The 21,571-nt window shown below is 45.0% G+C and overlaps 1 protein-coding gene across 3 annotated transcripts in view; it reads right to left on the bottom strand.

Moving 5' to 3' along the window:
* The window catches only part of SH3PXD2A (SH3 and PX domains 2A), a 439,126-nt gene that overhangs the window by 242,345 nt on the left and 175,210 nt on the right, over positions 1 to 21,571 (bottom strand). For all 3 annotated transcript variants that reach the window (XM_053311873.1, XM_053311875.1, XM_053311874.1), the window contains exon 5: positions 3,565 to 3,656. In XM_053311873.1, coding sequence (XP_053167848.1) covers positions 3,565 to 3,656 — 92 coding nt within the window. The remainder of the gene's footprint in view (positions 1 to 3,564; positions 3,657 to 21,571) is intronic.

Genomic DNA, 21,571 nt, shown 5'->3' with positions numbered 1-21,571 from the left:
CATTCAATAAACATGTGAAAGAACTATATGAGGAGGGCTTCTGTCACTCCTTTTGCCCTAGAGAATAATGAAGAAACTAAAGCTAAGAGTATGCCCCATTCAGCTTTTCAGTGGTATAAAACTGTCAGAACAAGGCACACACAAAATGTGTGACTTTTTTTTGTTCTGGATAGCTTTTCCACTCTCTTCCTAATCTTGGTTGCTCCTCTGATCTGGCTGTTCGCATGACTGTTATAATCTGTTTACTATTTTTTTAATAACGATTTTAGTTACTTATAAGCCCCCTTGGATTTCAATGAAGAAAGGTAGGATTTTTTAAAAAAACAAAAAAAACTAATAAAAATAAATACATAATTCACACATGCTGTATTTCAGTTTGTCATTAGAGGCCAGACCACTGGTATTGGCAGAGCAGACCACTGGTATTGCTGATCGTAAATATTTCAGTATCACACCTCATAGTCCATGGTATTGGCATACAAATCACAATTTTAAAGCAAAAATTAATAAGGTTGAGCTCTTATTATTGCCTGGATTTAAATCTGTGTATTACTGACATACCAGACAGAGAGAGAGGAGAGGAGAGCTGGTCTTGTGGTAGCAAGAATGACTGGTCCCCATAGCTAAGCAGGGTTTGCCCTGGTTGCATCTGAATGGGAGATTAGAAGTATGATAACTGTAAGATGTTCCTCTCAGGGGATGAAGCCACTCTGAGAAGAGCAGAAGGTATCAAGTTCCCTCCCTGGCTTCTCCAAGATAGGGCTGAGAGAGATTCCTGCCTGCAACCTTGGAGAAGCCGCTGCCAGTCTGTATAGAGACTATACTGAGCTAGATGGACCAATGGTCTGATTCAGTATATGGCAGCTTCCTATGTTCCTATGTTACCATCCAAAGCCATTATGCTGGCAGAATTCAGAATGCACATTTTCATAATCAGATGAACTGATCCAGAGGAAAAACTTGAACACTCAGGGAAGGAGTAAGGGAAGTAGATGCACTGTATGACTGTAGGAGGGGAGGTGGATACTGAGGAAGGATCTGGACTTAGGGAGGAGAATGGAAGGAAGTTGAGCAATCAACAATCAAATTCATTATTCTTTAGCTAGCAATAAAAGTAATTGTTAGATGTTACTAATAATAGTAATTAATAATAATATGTAGCATGTCTAAAGCACTTTCCCTACAAAAACATTTCACATATATTATCTCAGAATATACAGTAAGAAGTACATAAAATAAAGGTAAACAGTAATGAGCCTGGTGATGGTTACATATTCTGCATTTACGTCTTTCACATATTATTGTTCACAGCAACCTAAAAATCAAGCTATTTCTTTCTTTCTTTTTTAGCATACACACATCTTTATATGAAGAAAGAAAGGACTGATGGTGTTTGATGTCCTCCTCCTGACCTGGAGGTAAAGGGAGGTTATCTGTCTGGACTATCAGCATAAATTCAATTACGCACCACAGCAAAACCTTTCAAATCTCTACATGTATCAATTACCTTGCTAGAATCGAGAGAGCAGCTCAATGAGCACAAAGGACATGTTTAAGTAATTCTTTTTTTTTTAAAGCAGAGTAAACAAGTTATACAGTTGACTTCCTACATACCGACAATTTCCTAAATCAAGTTGCTGCTCTCTACTCAGAGTCAAACTACAGGTTACCTTAAACTCATCTTTCACAGACAGGCTTAGATCAGGAAGTATTCCTTGAGGCTGTTCTCATGACCAGTCTAACCCCACCTGCCTAACTCTCTTAACTAACCCGGCGGTTAGCCAAGGCGAAGGGTGTGCTTACACCCTTACCCCAGCTACCGGGTATCATGTGTCTCCTTGGGCTGAATTCAGGAGACAAAGGAAGAGACAAAGGCAGGTGCAAAGAGTGCCTGTCTGACGGGGGAGCAACAAGTTCTGGAACAACAAGTTCCGCCCCCGGATCTCTCTGCTTTGCTCTGTGCAGCTCCAAGCAGGGCTGCCTGTGTTGGCCTGCAGGAGGCGTGCTGAGGACGGCCTGCAGGGAGGTAATTTGCAGGGAGGTAAGTGCAAGCAGCCTTCCTCCTCACTCTCACTTGAGCCCTTTCTCACCAACTGTGAGAAAGGGCTCCCTTTGTGATCCTTCTAAGCCCTCAAAAAGCTGGCAAGAGTGGGGGGAAATGCGGTGTGGGAGCAGCAGTGTTCCCTCCAACAGAAATTCCCAGATGTTGTTCACTACAACTCCCAGCATCCCCAGCTGCATCCCAGTCTTTGGCTGGGGATTATGGGAGTTGTAGTCAGCAACATCTGGGAATCTCTGTTACAAGGAACACTGTGTGGGAGTATAGCACGTGGTCCTTTAACATTTCCCGACACACCCATTATTTTTCCACTGAAAACTGCTCCCTGAAGCAGTTGTGCAGTGGAAGAGGGTGTTCAATTCCTCCCCACATGCTGTTTCCCCACCCCCTAAAAAGCTGCTATGAATTACATGCGGGGGTTAGTACTCTGTAGGGTTAACAACATCGTGTGTGTGTGTGTGTGTGTGTGTGTGTGTGTGTGTGTGTAAGGTTAAATAACCTCTCTCCCAGCACTTCTGCTCCAATCAAATTCAGAACCTTATGTGGTTGTTCTAAAGTAACACTGTGAAATTAAATCACAAAATTCCATAACATGGAGTATGGCACTAAATCTCTGGCCTCAACTAGCAAATCACTGCAAAAATCAATGAGATATAGAGCAGATCACTGCCTAATCTATGGGTTGGATTGACAGCACCTATAAATGAGATGGGAAGAAGACAAGCATAGGGGTTGGGCAGGAGAGAGTACTGGGTGGACAAATTATTCCAGTTTTTCTAGGCTAGAGGAAAGCAGATAAGGTCAGATGATGAAAGTGGCATTTGCTTTAATAGCTTCCACAGCTTGAAGGTGCACAAAAGGGAAGTGATCAGCTAAGACAAACTTAGGCAGAAGGCCACTTTATTGTCAACTGTGAGGCATGGTGTCAAACTGATTAAATGGACTGCTGGGGTGTGGTGTCTGCAAGTAAATGCATGCAATGTGGTTGGCACTGTTTCAGCTGAACTGAGGTTAAATTTCTGTTCCATCTCTAAAAGGATCTGCTCAGTCATTGTGATTGATTTTGCTTTCTGCTTCCAAATGTAAGGTCTCCGGAAACTGTATTTGACATGGGTCATAATCAAAGTCTTGCAAATAATCTTTGAGCATGAGTGCATCTGGAAAGGTGGATGGTAATTAAAAGTTGATATTTAACTGGCAGGATTTCCCTTAGCTGATAAAGTCAATACTTTGATGACTAATGATTCCTTAGGAAAATCAAATCAGGCAAAGCAACCAAGTGAAAAAAATTATCTCCTTTGACCTATGATTAAACAGATGCCAAGTTTGTCTAAATCCACCCCCCTCCCCCAACACACACACCCTGGCTTACATTTGCCAAATCACACAATAAAACTAAGTGTTCTCCCATCCTCTACATGTGATAAAATGCAATGACCTTTAGCTTCCTTCCTCACTAACAAAATTGTGGTGCTGTAGAAGTAGAAAGCAACAAAGACACTTACTCCTTAGGAGGGTTTACGTCCTCTGGTCTTGACTCAAAGAATCGAAAGACTTCATCACACTGTGAAATGTGAGGGGGAAGCCTCACCAATGCCTGTTTTTAAAAAAATTTAAAAAGTTTATATAAGAAAGGGAAAGTAATTCTAGGAAAAAACACATTTTTAATCAAATACAGAACGGGAAAAGGCTAGAAATGTTTGGATCACCTCAATCAAGAGACACCACTGGCGGGCATGTGGAGAGAAAACCAAAGTAAAGCATTATACAAAGTTTGGCAAAGACAGAAACTGGGCTGCTTTGGCTCTATGATTTGAGCTGATGGATTTGGTTATCAAGCCCCCTGCTGTCCTTTTACTTGCTCATCTTAACCTACCACATCACTGTCTTCAATACCAAACAGCTGCCATGCAGAGCCCCCCCCCCCGCCCTGTACATTTACATGGGCAATGAAATGGTGGCTGCCAGGAAGCAGCAGGAACAGCAGAGGGGGTCAGAACTGTGTTCAGCGTTTTACTGGTAAGCGCTGGTGGTGGGTGCTCCACCATCTCTCCTCTATCTGTGAAGGGCAACCTGTGAATCTCACTTGCTATAGAGGTGGGAAAGAAAGGTGATTGAAGGAAGTGATGGAGTAGCCGGGGAGGAGACTCATAACTCTATACTTTCAGTGATAAGGAGCACATAGTTAGTTAGTTGTTTATTTACGATCTTAGATCAAACATCAATATACGCAGAATATACGCAGTAAAAAGAAAATAATGGAAACAAAGTCTAAAATATCATCAAATATATAAAATCAGGAATCTTTGACAGTAACCAATTGCTGTGCTCTAGCTTCTCTTAGTTTGGTCAATGTGTAACAAAATTTAGCAACCGCCAGGGATATTGTTGGGTCCCTGTCTTCTAATAAGCATATAAGAATTGTCTCCACTGAGTGGCTTTGGAGATCTTTCAGATACTGAGATAAAAATAAATCTCTTTCATCTGTATAAAGTGGGCAGTGTAACAGTAAATGCGTCAGTGTTTCGGGAGCAGCTCCGCAAAGGCATAGTCTCTCCTCATAGGGTTTTCTCTCAAATTTCCCTACTAGCATCGCTGAGGGTAAAGCATTCAAGCGAGCTCTTGTAAACGTCCAGCGCAGCTTTGGTGAATAGATTGTATAGAAATAAGAGGCTGTGACCCAGTCTTTCTTAGTGCTTAGGAATTGTAGCGGCCTATTTACGGAGGCCCTTTCCTCCTGGAAATTTATGTCCCTAAGCCTTTGTTTGACTAGGGATCTTGCTGTTGACTCGCCCTGTTCTAACAATTGTACTGGGCAGAAGCCCATCTTCCGGAGTCTTTCCTCAACCATCATACACCAATGGGGTTGTGGGGTAGCGGCTAGGAGATGAGGTATAAGTCCTGCCGGGTAAAGATAAGTCTTAATCCAATACAGGATTATGAGCAGCCAGGCCCTGGTCTCCAATTTCCATAGCCCAATCTCCAGCCGTATTAAGGAGTTCGGGACACATTTTGGTACCCCCAATAGTGATCTCAGAAAGCCCGATTGTACTTTTTCTAAAGCTTGTAAGTCTTTTGGTGGTCTAACCTGAATCCCATATAGCAGCTGAGGTATCACTTTAGCCTGAAAGGCTTTATTAGCTGCCGGAATATAGCCACCACCTTGTGCCCAGAAAAATTTCCTGATTGCCATGGAAGATCGAGTGGCATTCAATTTAGCAGCACTGGTGTGCGTAGAGGTACCACCATTAAACTGGAACACCACCCCCAGGTATCTGTAAGACTTCACCTGCTCCACTCTGGCACCAGCTATGGACCATCTAAAGACCCGTTGCTTCTTTGCAAATCTCACAATTTTAGTTTTGGTGTAGTTAATTTCCAGAAATTCCTCATTGCAGAACAAACTCAAGCATTCTAACGCTCTTTTTAGACCAACTCTGGCCTGTGACAATAAGGCTGTGTCATCTGCATACATCAGGATAGGTAAACACCTGTCCCCTATCTTTGGCGCGTGAGTTTCAACTTGCCGTAGACGGGTGATTAGACCATTTACATAAAAATTGAAAAGAGCTGGGGCTAGTATGCATCCCTGCCGGACCCCCCTTTCTACAGGGATCTCTCTGGATAATTGGCCATTGTGGTCACATTTTACTCTCAGACTCGTGTTCTCGTAGAGTTTATATATTAGAGATAGCAATCTCTTGTCGATAGAAGAGTTTGCAAATTTCTCCCACAGAGCATCCCTGGATATTGAGTCAAAGGCACTCTTAAAGTCTATAAAGGCGACGTATAACGGCGCCTTTCTGCCCTCAACGTATTTCTCTATTAAACTCTGGAGGACCAAACAGTGATCCATCACAGATCTTCCTTTTCTAAACCCCGCTTGTTCTTGTTCTAGGATGTTTTCTTTCTCCATCCAGTCCAACAATTTTGAGTTTAGATGTTTGGCGTATAGCTTACCAATTATGCTTAATAGACTTATGGGTCTATAATTCGACGGGTCATCAGACGGGCCTTTTTTGTGAATTGGAACGACAATTGCCTGTCCCCAGCCATTGGGCATATTTGTTGTTCGGTCTATATGAGTGAATATGGAGGCTAAGAGCGGAGCCCACCAGCTAACATTGGCCCTTAAGAAATCAGGGGGAATGTAGTCTTTACCTGGAGATTTGCCTCTCTTTAGCTGTCCAATCAGATTCTCCACTTCTTCAGTGGTAACTGGAGGCCATACAGGCAATTCCTCCGGGGGGATGCTGGGCCGAGATGGAAAGGTTAAGTGTGCTTGTGGGGCAGCATAGATTTTGGTGAAATGATTTACCCATCTTTCCTCTGGCACTGGAATTTGTCTGGGGAACGAATTAACCCCGGATACTAAGCGCCAAAAACTGGCTTCATCCTTTTTATTAAGGGCCGTTATAAGTTCTGACCATTGTCTTTCTTTCAAGGCCTCCTTTTTGGCTTTAATCAGAGACTTGTAACTTCCCTTATATTGTTTGAATTTCGTGTCTAGAGATAAGGTATTATTTATTTTGCGGTCAGCCGAGAGTTGTAACAGTACTTTTTTCGCCTTTTTACAGTCCTGGTCAAACCAGGGTTTGTTATAAGATATGTGTGAGGCGGCCCTGACCCTGGCTTGAGTGCCTCTGACCAGAAAAGGGATAAGTAGGGAAATCAAGGCTTCGTAATTGACAATCACTTCAGTCTGAGACACCAACGCCCCTTCGGGGGCAGGTTCTTCACACCGTTTAATGCAAACTAGGGTTATTTTTTTGAAGGAGCACATAAAAGGCTAGCACCTTCTTCAGGTGAATGCCCTCCAACACTATTATCCACTTGTCAACCAAGGAAGGAGGCTGACTGTTTAAACACAAATAAAGCATACTAGCTGATCTGGCACAGAGCATCTGTGCCCCTAGTTTGCTGCAGCCACTTTCTCCCCCCACTGCATCTGCCCCTTTTGCTGCGGCCACTTTCTCCCCCCACTGCATCTGCCCCTGCTTTTTTGCCTGCCTACCATCTTCTTCTACTCCCCCTGCCCTCTCGCCCTCAGCCTCCTCCTCCTCCTTCTTACCTGCCCACCCCCCCCTTCTTCTTTTGTGCCGCCTGCCCTGCTACTGTCACTGTTTTCTGGCTGCCCACCAGCCAGCCTGCTCCCTGGTCATGGCCGCCCACCCGCCACCTGCTGCCTGGTTGTGGCCGCCCACCTGCCACCCAGTCACAGAAACCCAGCACCAGCATTTCCTTCAGCTGGCCGCCACCACCGCCATTTTCTTCCCTCCCACCCATCCCATGACTATCCGGCAGCTCTCCAACTCTCACTAGAACTGCCACACATGGGATTAGCCACAGGTGCATCTTAGAGAATTAGATAGACAGACAGACAGACAGACAGACAGATAGACAGACAGATGCCCTATACTAGATCAAAACTTGTCAATACCTAAGCTCTCTTGAAGAATTTAGATTAATATGTTGGGGGTGGATGGGAAGTACACCAGCTACCCACACTCTTGGGTTCCAACATGCTTCATGGCCACATCTCCCATTCCCTATGTTCATCACTGGTCTGCAGGGGAAAGTACGAAACGTTAGAGAGCTTCTCCCCATGTTCTGAAACCCTTGCTGTTCAGGACTCCAGAATGCAGAAAGAATGGGGAGGTGGTCCTGGAGCACATCAGCACCAGGGGGTGTAGCAAGGTAACATGCTCCCCCTCTCACATTCATTTGAGTATACCAATGAGGGCTTATACATGTATCACACATCCCTTGACATTATAATCTTATTTGCTCCATGATTCATTGATGATGCCTTGTTACAAAGTTAGAGTTAACTTTGGAAATTTGATTCACTGTAGTTAAAAATGGGAAGGGTGCCATTTCAAACTACACAATGCCTCCAACCCAATTAATTTTCTTTAGATTTATATCAATCGCTATTCCAAGGGCACTGTAATGCATCATCGTGGCTTGATTAAAGGTTCAGATAGGCTTTGATCATTATCCTGTGAAAAAGAACGCTGTAGGGATCCAGCCACATAATTTAAAAATGTATTCATATGCAAGGAAGATTCCATCTCAGCTTCTGAGGGCTGGTAGTTACACAAGATTTCACGTATAAGAGTTCTGACTGCCATGTTATTAAGGGAGTGAACAATGGCAAGGAGAAAAGGGCAGCAGGTTCACTCCCTGCTTCTAAGATAAGCTGGCACCAAAGACTTAAGTACAGCCCAATCTTCTTGATGGTGTATTTCAGGAGCAGAGCCACCAATGGGTGAATGGGTCAAAGAACCCGGGCCACCGCCAATCAGAGGCCATGCCTCGCAGCCCTGACACGCCCCCTGAGTCTGATGTCAGACACAGGGGGGGGCATTATTTTGCTCCCAAACAGGGCCACGAAGCCCCGTTTTGAAATGAAATCAGCCTGCGCTGCATTGGCAGCACGGGCTGGAGCAACTCTCCGTGCCTTTAAAAGGGAGCCACGCCCCCGTGCCTGATGCTAGATGCAGGGGTGTGGTCTCCCCTCCAAACATGGCCATGTGGCCTCGTTTGGGAGGGAGATTGGCCCGCGCTGCATTGGAAACATGGCTGGAACAGCTCTCCCTGCCTTTAGAGGTGCCTTTGCTCCAGCCCATGGTGGAGCAATTCAGCACATTTCATCATTCATTCATTCATTCATTCAACATATTTCTATACAGCCCAAAACGTGCATCTATGGGCGGTTTACAATTAAATCATCATATAAACATTAAGATCATTAACATTAGGAACATAGGAACATAGGAAACTGCCATATACTGAGTCAGACCATTGGTCTATCTAGCTCAGTATTGTCTTCACAGACTGGCAACGGCTTCTCCAAGGTTGCCGGCAGGAATTTCTCTCAGTCCTACCTTGGAGAAGCCAGGGAGGGAACTTGGAACCTTCTGCTCTTCCCAGAGCGGCTTCATCCCCTGAGGGGAATATCTTGCAGTGCTCACACATCAAGTCTCCCATTCATATGCAACCAGGGCAGACCCTGCTTAGCTATGGGGACAAGTCATGCTTGCTACCACAAGACCAGCTCTCCTCTCAATAAAATCATTTAAAACCTAACACTAAATGTATTAACACTTAGTCATTTAATCTAAGCTAAATCAACTAAACATTGTATCAGGAACGTCTGTTCTGAGTATGGGAGGACTTCTGTATTTCCTGTTTTCTTGATGGTTTCCTGCCTGCATCAGATATTGAAAAGTAAGTGCCAATATCTTTCATAATTACCTTTCATAATTATTTATTTTTATTGATGGTGATCAGAAGCCAATTCTTCCCACCAGTTATATGGAATGTGTTGATATATACATTGCAGGCCATAATTACAGTCATCCCTTGCCAATCACTGGGGTTCCATTCTGGCAAAACCTAGCCATTGGCAAATTCATGGTTGGCAAGGCATTAAAGTCTAGGGGGTTAGGAGAACCATGACCACAAATATATCTAAAAATAAAGGAAAAAATACAGAAGAAATTGCTAAAAAATCACAAAAAATTGTGTAAATATCGCCAAGAGTCACCAAGGAGAATGAACAGATCAAACCTCTGGAAATTCTTTGACACCCCCCCCCCCCAAATCACTCAAAGGCATTTTAAACTGGCAAAGGGCAGCAAAGGTCACCAAAAGGAATGAGCAGATTGAACCTCTGAATCCACCCAAACAACCCCCAATATCACTAAAAAAACCCACCCTCCAATATCCCCAATATAAAATCCCCAATATCCCCAATATAAAAATCTCTCCCCAATATCACTAAAAAAAACCCCTCACCAACCGTGGATACTCGGGTCATGGTTGGCAAGACCTGTCACAATTTCCCATTCGCATATACCCAAAACCACGCTTGGTAAAACTGGGGCTAGCAAGGGATGACTGTACTGCAGATATAATGCTGGGCTGTCAGATTCTGCCTAGGCTGGTATACTGTTGCCTCTTGTGGCAAGTTGCTGCACTGCAGCTGCCTTTGAGTCCCTAGAGCCCTAGCGTGGCCCTTCCCAGTGAGACAAGCCATTGGTTCTTTTCCCAAGCAGGGAGGGTATAATCAGAACTTCCTGCCCTGAAACCAGGCTTGTCTTGATATGAAGGTCACCTTGTTCTAGTGAATTTGTTTCCTGCTTGCTTCCTTGAACTATCTGCTTAGCTTGACCACTGACGTCTTTCTGACCTTGGCTACCAGTTTATTCCCCGTATCCCGACTGTCTACTCGGCTTGACCTCTGGCACATTCCTGGCCTCTGGCTCCCAGTTGCCCCTCGATTCCTGTCTACTTGGCTTGCCCTTTCCCCTGACTGCTTTCCAGGCAATCCCAGTCCTGGTTTCAAGCCTTGCGCCACCTAGAGATGGCTGCCTATGACTCAACTCTGACACTGGTACACCTTGAGAACTCTTCTGTGGAGTGCTGTAAATAGTCAAGCCAATAAGTCAGACATTCAGACCATGACACTTCTCAGACCCTTTTCAAACTAAAAAAATATACCCATCAGGTTTTTCTCACACTTTAATTAGCCTTAGCAAGCACCAGCAGTACAATATACTATCCTCATGCAATCAAAAGGGTTGAAGGGCTGGGGAATACAGTGTGGCTTTCCTAAAACCAACAGTTTGTACCTTTTTTCCTTTTAAACAGATGACATGTGCACTTCAGTACTGGAGAAAATGAGTGCACCATTTTCAAAGAAAAAAAGAAAAGGTTAAGGAAATGGCAGAGCACTGCTCTGAGGGAAAAGGCTAGCTCTGCTCATGTTTGCATTTTTTTTAAAGGGTAAATTATCCCTCTAGCACTTGAGTGGTAGGAGGGCAGAGCATGCAGCTTCTAAAGTGTGTTTAAAAAAAATTAAAAGGCTTTTCAAAAGTTCACCAAAAGGCATGGGCACTGGAGAGGAAAATTGTCACTCAGCTTGGGGTAGCATAGGTACTATCCAAAGGGTGCCCAATTGACAATCAGGAGCAAACACCACATTACGTTAAATGCATAGTTTAGCCCTGCATGCTTGTGTTCAGTTAAATAGTAGGAAGTCATGATGCACAGGGAAGGCGGACTTAACCCATTCCCCTTGAAGTGTAGCTGTTATGAAAATCACACCTGCCAAAGCTACAATTAGTCCTGGGAGCCAATAACAGGGCTATGGTTTTCATGAGACTACGGTTAAATTTCTCCTCCCTGCATGCTACAGTCCCAGTTCTGATGGCCTTCTCCGTGACTGCTATTTCTGGCAGTGGCGGTGGTGGGGAGAGAATCATGAAGGGCCAAGCAATATGTTTAATGCAACATGTCATTTGGTCGTTTTGCAACCACTTCCCACAAGTGCATACACAGACGCTCAAACTTCTTTAACAGTCATGTTATCTCTCCAAACAACGCTGCCAACTATAGTCATTAAAGGGCACTAAGGATCTCTTACAGAAAATCCGCAACACCCTCACCAAACAACATGATTTTCCAGGGTGCGGGAAGCATGAGAGTTAAACTAGTATAACTGTTATGCAGATGTGCCCACAACTTATATGGTAGCTGAGTGAAGTAAGCACATTATCCCAGTGACAGCAATATCCGTGCAACAGAATTGCCACTTTAAGGGTAGCAGTGGTGAAACTATAATTGGGTGGACGTGTTCTAAGAACACAAGCCACCCCAGGTCCTGCGAGAAGAGGAACCGCCAAGTGCTACTCACTTGCTGCCTCCCACCATGCCACTCACCTGCCACATCTGCAGTGGCCCCACTAAGCCCAGCTTGATAACCTTTGCTGGCTGTGGTGTGGTGTAATGACATCACAGTCTGGAGACAGGTGGTGGGTCAGGCAGTTATTATACTGTGCCAAAGCCAGCAAAGTTTAGCAAGCCGGGCTATGGCAGGAACTGTCGGCTTACTGGGACTGCCAAAGAGGCTGCAAGTGAGGAGTGGTGGTGAAAGCAGCTGGGAGGCAAGAGGCAGTGGAAGGCGAGTGAGTAGCCTGAAGGCAGGAGAGTGGACATCTTCAAACCTTGCTCCATGGCCACCTCTCGGGCTGAAGAAAAATCCCCCCCCCAAATGACAACACCATGGATGCCACAAAAAGGGGGGGGCTTATGTGCAATTCCTGCACACGAGTTTCTTCTGAGCTTGTCACTTCACTGAAGGATAGATGTCTGGATCCCACATAAGTGGGTTAACAATTACTGTATTTATCTTATAAAACAAATGCCCAGTAAGGCCCTTCATCTACTGATGCTGCATTTTGCTTAAGGCTTGTTTGGATGGCAGGCATTTTACGGACACAGTGATCACTCAGACTTCGAAGTATATTTGTGAATGGTTTTTCAGACGTTATTCCTGCATTCCTATACCTAATCTATCACACAGGCTATCACAGAATCATAGATATCACAGAATCATAGAGTTGGAAGGTACCTTGGAGATCTTCCAGTCCAAACTTGCTCAGTGCTAGTGCAACGGCTCCTGAATTTGGCACATTATCAGCAATGTAATCCAGAATATTTAGTAACACTATACTGATGGTATCAATATATTGTTTCAATTATTACAGTTGCATTGCAAGTAAAAATGTTTGCCACAATCACTGCAGCAGAAGTGTAAGTGAAAAAAAATCTGCCAAATTTTTTTTACAAGTGGGAAGACACTCTAGAATGCAACTGGTAGGCAATGGGAATTCCCTGCAAACAGTGAGTGAATGAAAGATGCCAAATAAAGAGAATACAGCTAGTGTGGAAGCAACCAGAGAAATAGGAAAGATGGCTGCCCCCATAGTGCAATACTGGGTTTTTCCAGAAAGAGACATCAGTGCATGAGAAGAACAGAATTTGAGCAGGGGTGCAGGTGAGAAGGTAGCAAAATATTCCTCTAGATCTCTGCGAGTGGGTAAACAAAGAAAACTAAATGCAAATAGTGATGGAAATATGAATGTATGCATTAAGTGCAAGATGCATTGCACACACATTGCAGAGGCTGTGGCCAAATAATGATTAAATAATGACATGGCCCTGGCACAGATAGTCCATGATGTATAGCTCTTTATTTCAGATGGGCAAAAGGCTGCTCAGATGAAAGAAGAAAGCTGCTTCAGAGGGGCCCTTGAGAGTTCAGTTCACACAAAAATAATTCCAAATCTCCTGTGAACAGCAAAATCATCGCAGGAGAAAAATTCCAGTGGGCAACAAATATTCACAAGCACAGCTCTCATTCCATCATTCCAGTTAGCAGCAAAACATTCAGCGTTCTGATGTTTGTATTTATACACACATGAAGAAATGCATCCTTTGCTCTTCTTGTTCCATCACCTTGCTTCTTAAAGGTTTCTATTACTTTGCCAGAAAGGGCCTAATGATCAGAGCACAGCTATTTACCTTAGCTGCTCCAAAGCACTGAAAGATCATACAGTCTTTGGGAGGTCTGCTCAGCAGAAGCACTGGCACCTCCTGTTCTTGACTTAAGAGACCACCCAAAACCAATGGTCTACACCAGTGGTCTTCACTATTTTTCAAGCAGGGGCAACTTTGGGAAATAATCTTCTATATGAGAGCAATTTCCCACTGCACTGACCTCTGTGCAGTTCTGTACTTTTCCCAAGGCTGGTGAGGTTCCTTTAATGAAACAGAGCCTATCAAGCCTTAGTGCAGTCTTGGAAGGCATGCATGGAGTGCTGGAAGTGCAATCCTCCCTAGCACTTTCCCCATAGAACTCTATGGGCAAAGCACTGGGAAGGACTACAGTGCATCAGGCACTCCTTCCAAGATGGGGCTGGACAGCAAAAATGCCAATAGCTAAACTTATCACCTAATTGCTGCAGATAAATTCCTGTTTAAGTGACAGCTGAAGAGACCTCTTCAAAACTTGGCAACCCTACTAGTACCAAAAAGAACGATGGTACATAGTGCATCACTGGTAAATGCATAATAACAAGGAACTCAATTAATGAATATTTGCACAACAATACATGTGGATGAGTTCCAGGGAGCAATGGTAAACATTGCCTTTTTTCACTACTATAAATGGACCACTACTATTGACAACCCCATGTAGTTAAATAGAAAACCTTCATCCCAACCAATGCATGATTTTCCAGACCAAGCTTTAGATTAAGCTTGGTCAAGTAGTGATCAGAAATGTTGAGAATCAAAGGAGATTCTGCTAAGTCTGACAGAGATCTCACTGTCTTGAGATCAATGACCTCAAAACAGTGGTACATTGGTTGGTAACCTCTAGACTTGACTTCTGTAATGCGCTCTACGTGGGACTACCTTTGTACGTAGTCTGGAAACTTCAGTTGGTTCAGAATGCGGCAGCCAGGTTGATCTCTGGGTTATCTCGGAGAGACCACATTACTCCTCTGTTGATAGAGCTACACTGGCTGCCAATAGGTTTCCGGGCAAAATACAAAGTGCTAGTTATCCTATACCATAAAATGGTTAGGTGTGCGGCCGTGCGGTCCGTGTCTTTTTGGGCCATTCTGGGCATGCGCGGACCGCATGCCCAGAACGTGCGTGAAAGATATGGCCGCCCAGATACGGCCGGCCATGTTGGGGAAGAGGGAAGAGGCGGCAGCGGCGGAAGAGCCCTGCCGTGTTAACTAACGTCGGGGGACGGGAGGAGGAGAAGAGGGGAATGGGGAGGGCAGAAACGGCAGCGGCGGAAGAGCCCTGCCTTTTGAAAATAATGTCGGGGGACGGGAGGAGGAGAAGAGGGGGATGGGGAGGGCAGAAACGGCAGCGGCGGAAGAGCCCTGCCTTGGAAAATAATATCGGGGCCGGGAGGAGGTTAAAAAAAAGTGAAAAAACGGGCCCGCGGGAGTGAAAAACCAAAAGCGGCGAGCAGATAAGAGCGGGGAGAAGAGAACGGCATGACGAACATGATGAAGAAAAAGCAAGAGAGGCGGGAGCCGAGAAGGGCAGAAGCAACAGAAGTGGAACTAGCCTGAAGCTGCAGAATCCAGAGGAAGGCAGAGACAGCAAAAAACAAACAAACAAAATCGAAAAACCGGCGAAGGCAGAGGTGGAAGAGGCCGTAGACGGGGAAAGACGAGGATTACAGACGCACACAACGTTAACATTAAGCACTAACCACCACCACCCGCCCACACACAGACACACAAAGTTGACATTAAGCACTACACACACACCCCGCCCAGCTGCCCAAAAACCAACAAAGCCAAACAAAAAAAACAAAACAAAAAACCCACACAACACACAGGAACCCGTATTTCTATTCACTTTTCATTTATATTCTAAGACCCCGTTGATTTTTCAGAGCTTTGCATTTGCAAACTGAGTGACAAGGGCGCAGGGAGCTGCAAAGCACCCCAAGCACTGAAGAAGCTTTCCACCCAAAGCGGCCTGGAAGAAGGCAAGTAGGGAAAAATCGAAGCGGGGTGGATTCAAGTGACCTTTCAAAGGCTGGCGAGCCCCGCCTTCCGCCCGCGAGGCGCATGCGTAGTGCTTTCCTGTGAGGGAGGCGAGAACATGGCGGAAGCAGAGTGAGGGGTTCGTACGCAGAGCGGGTGCCTTTTCTCCCCCTCTCACGGATGTGGGTGAGCAGCGCTGAGAAGGGAGAGGGAAGGACGGGTTGCGGAGCTTTGCTGCACGCGAGCTCTTGCCTCAGGCGCTCGCCGGCAGCAGCTCTGTGGGAAGAGCCTCTCCTTGGGCTTTGTCAGGTAGGGAATGGCGAAGGTGCTGGGCCCAGGTACGGGCTCCTCTTTGCACAGGGGGCAGCGAAGTCTGGACAGGGTTGGATAACCTTTGGAGTGCCCGGCCCAGTCGAAGCAGGGGAGGGTTTGGGAAGGCTGTCCTTGGCCTGCTTCGGCTTCTTCTGGCCTTCCCTGTAGTTACACCTGTTTTCTCTCAGTGTGCGTTAGTTGTTGTCATAGGGTTGCTACTGCTTTACCATTTAAAAACAGCAACAACGAATCCGATTTTAAAAAGCACAAGGCAGAAATTCAACAGGTATGGCTTCCTGCTGTCTCCACGTTCAATTTCTCTATCTCCATGATTGGGAAAAAGCGAAGAAAGTGCCTGCCATGTATTTTATTTTAAAGGGTTAATCTGCTACTTTTCTTGCACCTGAACTGGCTTTGTTTTGTAAACAAACATTAAAATGTATTTGAGAAGAAAACAATGTTTCCCCCCCCAAAAAAGCATCACAATGTTAGCTACAGAATTGTTACACAGAGCTATCAGATGCCATTCAAATGAAGTAAGTGTTGTGTTCCTCTCTGGAAAGCCATGAAGGAAGAACAGTTTTTGTTCTTATTGGGGAGATCTTTCTGTAGGTTTGGTGCTGTTGTAATAAAAGCTCTGCTCTTTGCAACTGATGTTTCTCATCTTGCATGGTAAAGGCATGCAGTGCAGGGTGTGATAAAGCTGGAACAAATGGCATGAAAGCCAAAAATGGTTTAGGGGTTACAGTGTTGCACAGGGGAACCTGCTTCAAATTCTTGCTCAGTCCTGCTGCTCACTTGATGGCCAAAGTTCTGTCACTGTCTTTCATACCAGCCTACCTTGCAGGATTGTTGTGAGGATAAAAAGGAAGGGCATGTATATGCTGCCTTGAGCTTACATGGTTCTTAGATTGAGAAGATAACTATCTTGAAATAATTGATACGGGAGAGGGAAGGGTCAATTTTAAAAAGTGGAGGAAGGAAAAGACAGAAAGAAAGAGAGAGAGAAAGAGACAGACAGACAGACAGAAAGACAGACAGAGAGAGAGACAGAAAACAAGGAGTGAGGAAGGGAGACAGAACAATAGATAAAAGAAAAGAAATAAAGAAGGAATAAGAGAGAAGAGAGAGAAGGGAAAACAAACAAAACAAACAAAAAGGGAGGAAGGGAAAACAGGAGAGATAGAAGTAAAGAACAAAGGGGGGGGGGAATGGCCCCACAGAGCACGCCCATTAGAGAAAGAAAAGAGGAAAAGAGAAAGAAAAGAATAATAAAGAAGAAGAAGAAGGAATAGAGAGAGAGGGAAAAGAAGAGCGAGAAAAGGAAGAAAAGGAGAGAAAGGAAGACAAACAGAAAGAAAAAAGAAACAAAAGAAAGGGCAAGAGAAAGGAAGAAGGAATAAAGAAAAAAACCAAAACCTAGCGCCCGTTATTATAACGGGCTTAAAATTACTAGTAACTTATAAAGCCCTAAACGGCTTAGGCCCTGGGTATTTAAGAGAGCGTCTTCTTCGTTATGAGCCCCACCACCCATTGAGGTCACTTGAGGAGGTCCATCTCCAGTTGCCGCCAACTCATTTGGTGGCTACACAGAGACGGGCCTTCTCGGCTGCTGCCCCAAGATTGTGGAATGTGCTCCCTGCAGGGATACGAGCCTCCCCATCTCTAGCAATTTTAAAAAAACACCTAAAAACACATCTCTTCAACCAGGATTTCTCAGCTTTTTAAAACATGTTTTTAAATTGTTCTGATTATTTAATTGCTGTTTTATGATGTTTTTAATTGTTAATCGTTGTTTTCTGCTTTATAATTTTTGTTTTAATTATTAACTGATTTTAATTGTGTTTTAATGTAAACCGCCCTGAGCCTTTTGGAAGGGCGGTATAAAAGTTTTAATAATAAATAATGAATAATAAAATAAGTGGTAAGGTCTACTGACACAAAATAAACAAGGACAAAATGAACGTTGATGGGCTGTTAGATTGCCATTGTTTGGTTTGTCATTGCAGCCGCCATTGATATAACAATTTCTCAAATATATATTTCTCAGACATGACCCTCACCCAGTAATGGACTGTCTACTTTTTAAAACAATTGCATCTCAGATAAGTAACCAGCTTCTGGTTTCTTGGGGCCAGAAGTCAACCCCATAACCCTTGGAATTAATTCTTGCCTTCTGAGCAACAAGTCTGTTCAGTGAACCCATGACATTATTTCTTATGCACACGCTTTGCGCAGTTCCTGTCTAAACGATGAATGTGAAGGATACAGTGTAAGCGCACATGGTTATAGATAGCCATGAGCCCTTCATTTGCCAGACACTACGTTAATTGTTACATGGAAGCCTTGTTCTCATAAGATAAGATTTTAGTTCCACTTCCCCGTCAGAAGGTTCAGAATTAATGCTTTTTTCCTTCATGCCGCAGGCACTAAAAAAATCTGAGGAAAGCTGCCATCAATATGCCATCCTGACCAAACTGGGGGGAAATGCGGAACTAATTTTAGAAACTCTATTATAGAATTATAGCATTTTAGATTGAAAGGGACCTTGGAGGTCTTCTAGTCTAAGCCTCTGCTTGGAACAGGAAACTGCTACAGCATCTTTGATAGATATAGCAGAAAATTGTTATGGCATTGTTGACAGTTCAACCTCTGCCTGAAAACCTTTAGTGAAGGAGAGCTTACTATTGTGTAAGGCACACTGTTCCACTGTCAAAACGGCCTTTATCGTTCATTTAGCCTGAATCTGTTTCCTTGGAATTTCAACCCATTGGCTCTAGCCCTGGCCCTAGGAGCAACAGAAAATAAATTTCCTCCTTCTTCTAGGAGACAACCCTTTAGCTATTATGTCTCCCTTAATCTTCTCTTCTCTAGGTTAAACACAGCCAGTTCATTTATCCATTCTTCATAGGGTTTGATTTCCAAATTAGGGATGTGCACAAACTGGTCTGGAGGCCATTGTAGAGGCCTCCGAACCGGTTCGAATGTGGCGTCGGCTCGAAGATTTGATGCTGGGGGGTAGCTCTTTAAGGGTGGGGGAGGGTGCACTCCCCCCCGCCACACAAGTACTGTCTTTCTGTGCGTACATCACACGTGATGTGCGCGATGGGCACGCATGCCAGGCACATGAGCAGATGGTACAGAACAGGGGCAGGGGTGGCAGGTAGGGGTGTGTCCGAACTGGTCCGGAGGCCATTCTAAAGGCCTCCGAACTGTCCGGACCGGTTCGGACCTGGCTGGTCCAGGTCCGGGTGGGGGGTCTTTCTTTAAGGGCGGGGAGGGCTTACTTACCCCTCCCGCCTCTTTGCCCCCTCCAGCGCCCGTATATTACCGAGTAATTGGGGCGCTGGAAACCAGCCGCCTCCGCCCCCCGCCACGAGCGGATTATGGCCAAAGCTACTGCTGCCCCCGTCGCCCGCCCGCCCGCCCTCCCAGCAGCCCGCCCTCCCTCCCTCCCTCCCAGCTGCCCACCCGAGTCCTCACCATATGTTGATTTAAAAATAGAGAGGAGCTTGCGAACAGAGCTCCTCTCTCGGCAAAGTCCCGGACGCTACTGAGGCTTTGCGCGGTGCATGCGCGCCGCAAAGAACGCCTGGGAGTTCCGGCGGAGGCCCGGTCTACCCGCTGGGATGAGGCCGGGTAGACCGGGCCTCCGATCGCCGGGCTTTGGCCATAATCCGCTCGCGAGGAGGGGCGGCGGGGGAGGCTGGTTTCCAGCGCCCCAATTACTCGGTAATCTACGGGCGCTGGAGGGGGCAAAGAGGCGGGAGAGATAAGTAAGCCCTCCCCGCCCTTAAAGAAAGGCCCCCCTTCGGTGCCGGTCTGGACTGCTCCGGACCAGGCACATCCCTAGTGGCAGGCAGGCACGCTGCCACCCCATAAATGTTGCCAGAAACCGAGTGCCTGCAGGGGAAGTGTGTGGGGGGGGAGAGAAGTGCACCCTCCCCCCCACCCTTAAGAAGCCACCCCCCCGGAGTCGAACCGCACCTCTGCGGTTCGTGCACACCACTATTACAGATCCCTCATCCATATAGGATCCTAAGGATCCTATAGGAGCCAGCGTGGTGTAGTGGTTAGAGTGCTGGACTAGGACCGGGGAGACCCGAGTTCAAATCCCCCATTCAGCCATGAGACTTGCTGGGTGACTCTGGGCCAGTCACTTCTCTCTCAACCTAACCTACTTCACAGGGTTGTTGTGAAAGATTAACTCAAGTATGTAGTACACCGCTCTGGGCTCCTTGGAGGAAGAGCAGGATAAAAATGTTAATAATAATAATAATAATAAGAAGAAGAAGAAGAAGAAGGCACTACCTTGGCGTGGTTGTGGGGCTTGCGTGCTCTGAGGAAGGTGAGAGCTATGCCAGAGGTCCAACCATACTGGACAGGTCTCACCAGAGGAGCCAGACAAAGAGTGCCTCTCCCATCAACAATATGGTGAGACGTAACTTTAATAAATCTATACCGGATCGGTCATTGCCCGGGTCAACAAGGACCGCGCCAGGTGCTGGAGTCCCTTGACATCTGGTGGCAAGTGGGCAACAGGACTCAGGATCTTCAGTTGAGCAACCAGGGCTGAAGACAGCAAAGTTACTGGAAGAAACATCGCTTAACCGGAAAAAAAAATATGAAAAATGCCAACAAGGAAATAATGATCTGCTATTACAAGTCTAGTCCAACTAGAAGAGGTTATTTAAAAAGAATGTACCAAATTTGGAAAGAGAAGTATCCAGACACAGAAATAACAGAACAAAGGCTAGCAGACCAGAGAAGATACATAATAAGAAATAAAGTATTCACAGGAGTTGAGCTGGAAGAACAGGCTCAAGACATGGAAGAAGAATTACCACCAACTGAAGCAGTTGCTCAGGCACAGGTGGAGGAGGTGTTGGAAATCGAGGATGCCACTGTTGCTGAACTGTTTCAAAATCAAAACCAGGCAACCTAACCTTTGCCTTCACCTCAAATACCCAAATGCCATTTAACAGAAAAGCAACAAGAACTAAAGCAAAAAATAACTGAGCACATGAACCAAACAACCACCAGGGTTTGACTTCCAGCTCTAAAAACAGTTGCCAAAAAACAACTTGCTCAGGTATTAAAAGATGTCAATGCTGCACTTGCAGAAATAACAACCCATAATTTTCGAGAAACAAACCAACTAATGTACAGTGCAGCAACAATAACAACACAAGAGCTCGGATATAAGATCAATGGACCTGTAAAAAAAGAAAGTAGTACATCACCTAAATGGAAGATTAGATTAGAAAATAAAATCTCCAGCCTTAGATCAGATGCTAGTAAATTGAAAGATATGAAAGACAAGAAGCTGAAGAATGAAAACACCAAACAGTATCTGATCCAAAAATACCACCTAGATTCAAGGAAAATTAGAGAAGTCCTGGAAATAATAAAGCAGCAAATAACAGCAGTGTCAAAGAAGATTAGCAGATATGAAGCCAGAACTACACAACACAGGCAGAATCTCCAATTCCAGTCGAATCAGAGACGTTTCTGCCAAAGCATAGAAGGAGAAACTGCAAGAAACATAGAAACACCAAATAAAGAAGAAACAGTGCAATTCTGGGGGAAATTATGGGACAATCCAATAGATTATAATAAAAAAGCAGGCTGGATGAAAGAGGTCAAAAAATGTAACCAACAAATGCAAGATCTAATAACAACACCAGAATTAATAAGTGAAAGAGCCAAGAAAATTAAAAATTGGACTGCTCCAGGCGACGATGAACTGCATGGCTTTTGGCTTAAACACCTAACAAGCCTTCATCAACAACTATCAAAACAGTTCAATCACATTTTGCAAGGAGGTGATATT

This window comes from Hemicordylus capensis, chromosome 3 (genome assembly GCF_027244095.1).
Source record: "Hemicordylus capensis ecotype Gifberg chromosome 3, rHemCap1.1.pri, whole genome shotgun sequence".
In the NCBI taxonomy this organism is placed as follows: Eukaryota; Metazoa; Chordata; class Lepidosauria; order Squamata; family Cordylidae; genus Hemicordylus; species Hemicordylus capensis.
This window is presented reverse-complemented; position numbering and strand designations above follow the sequence as displayed.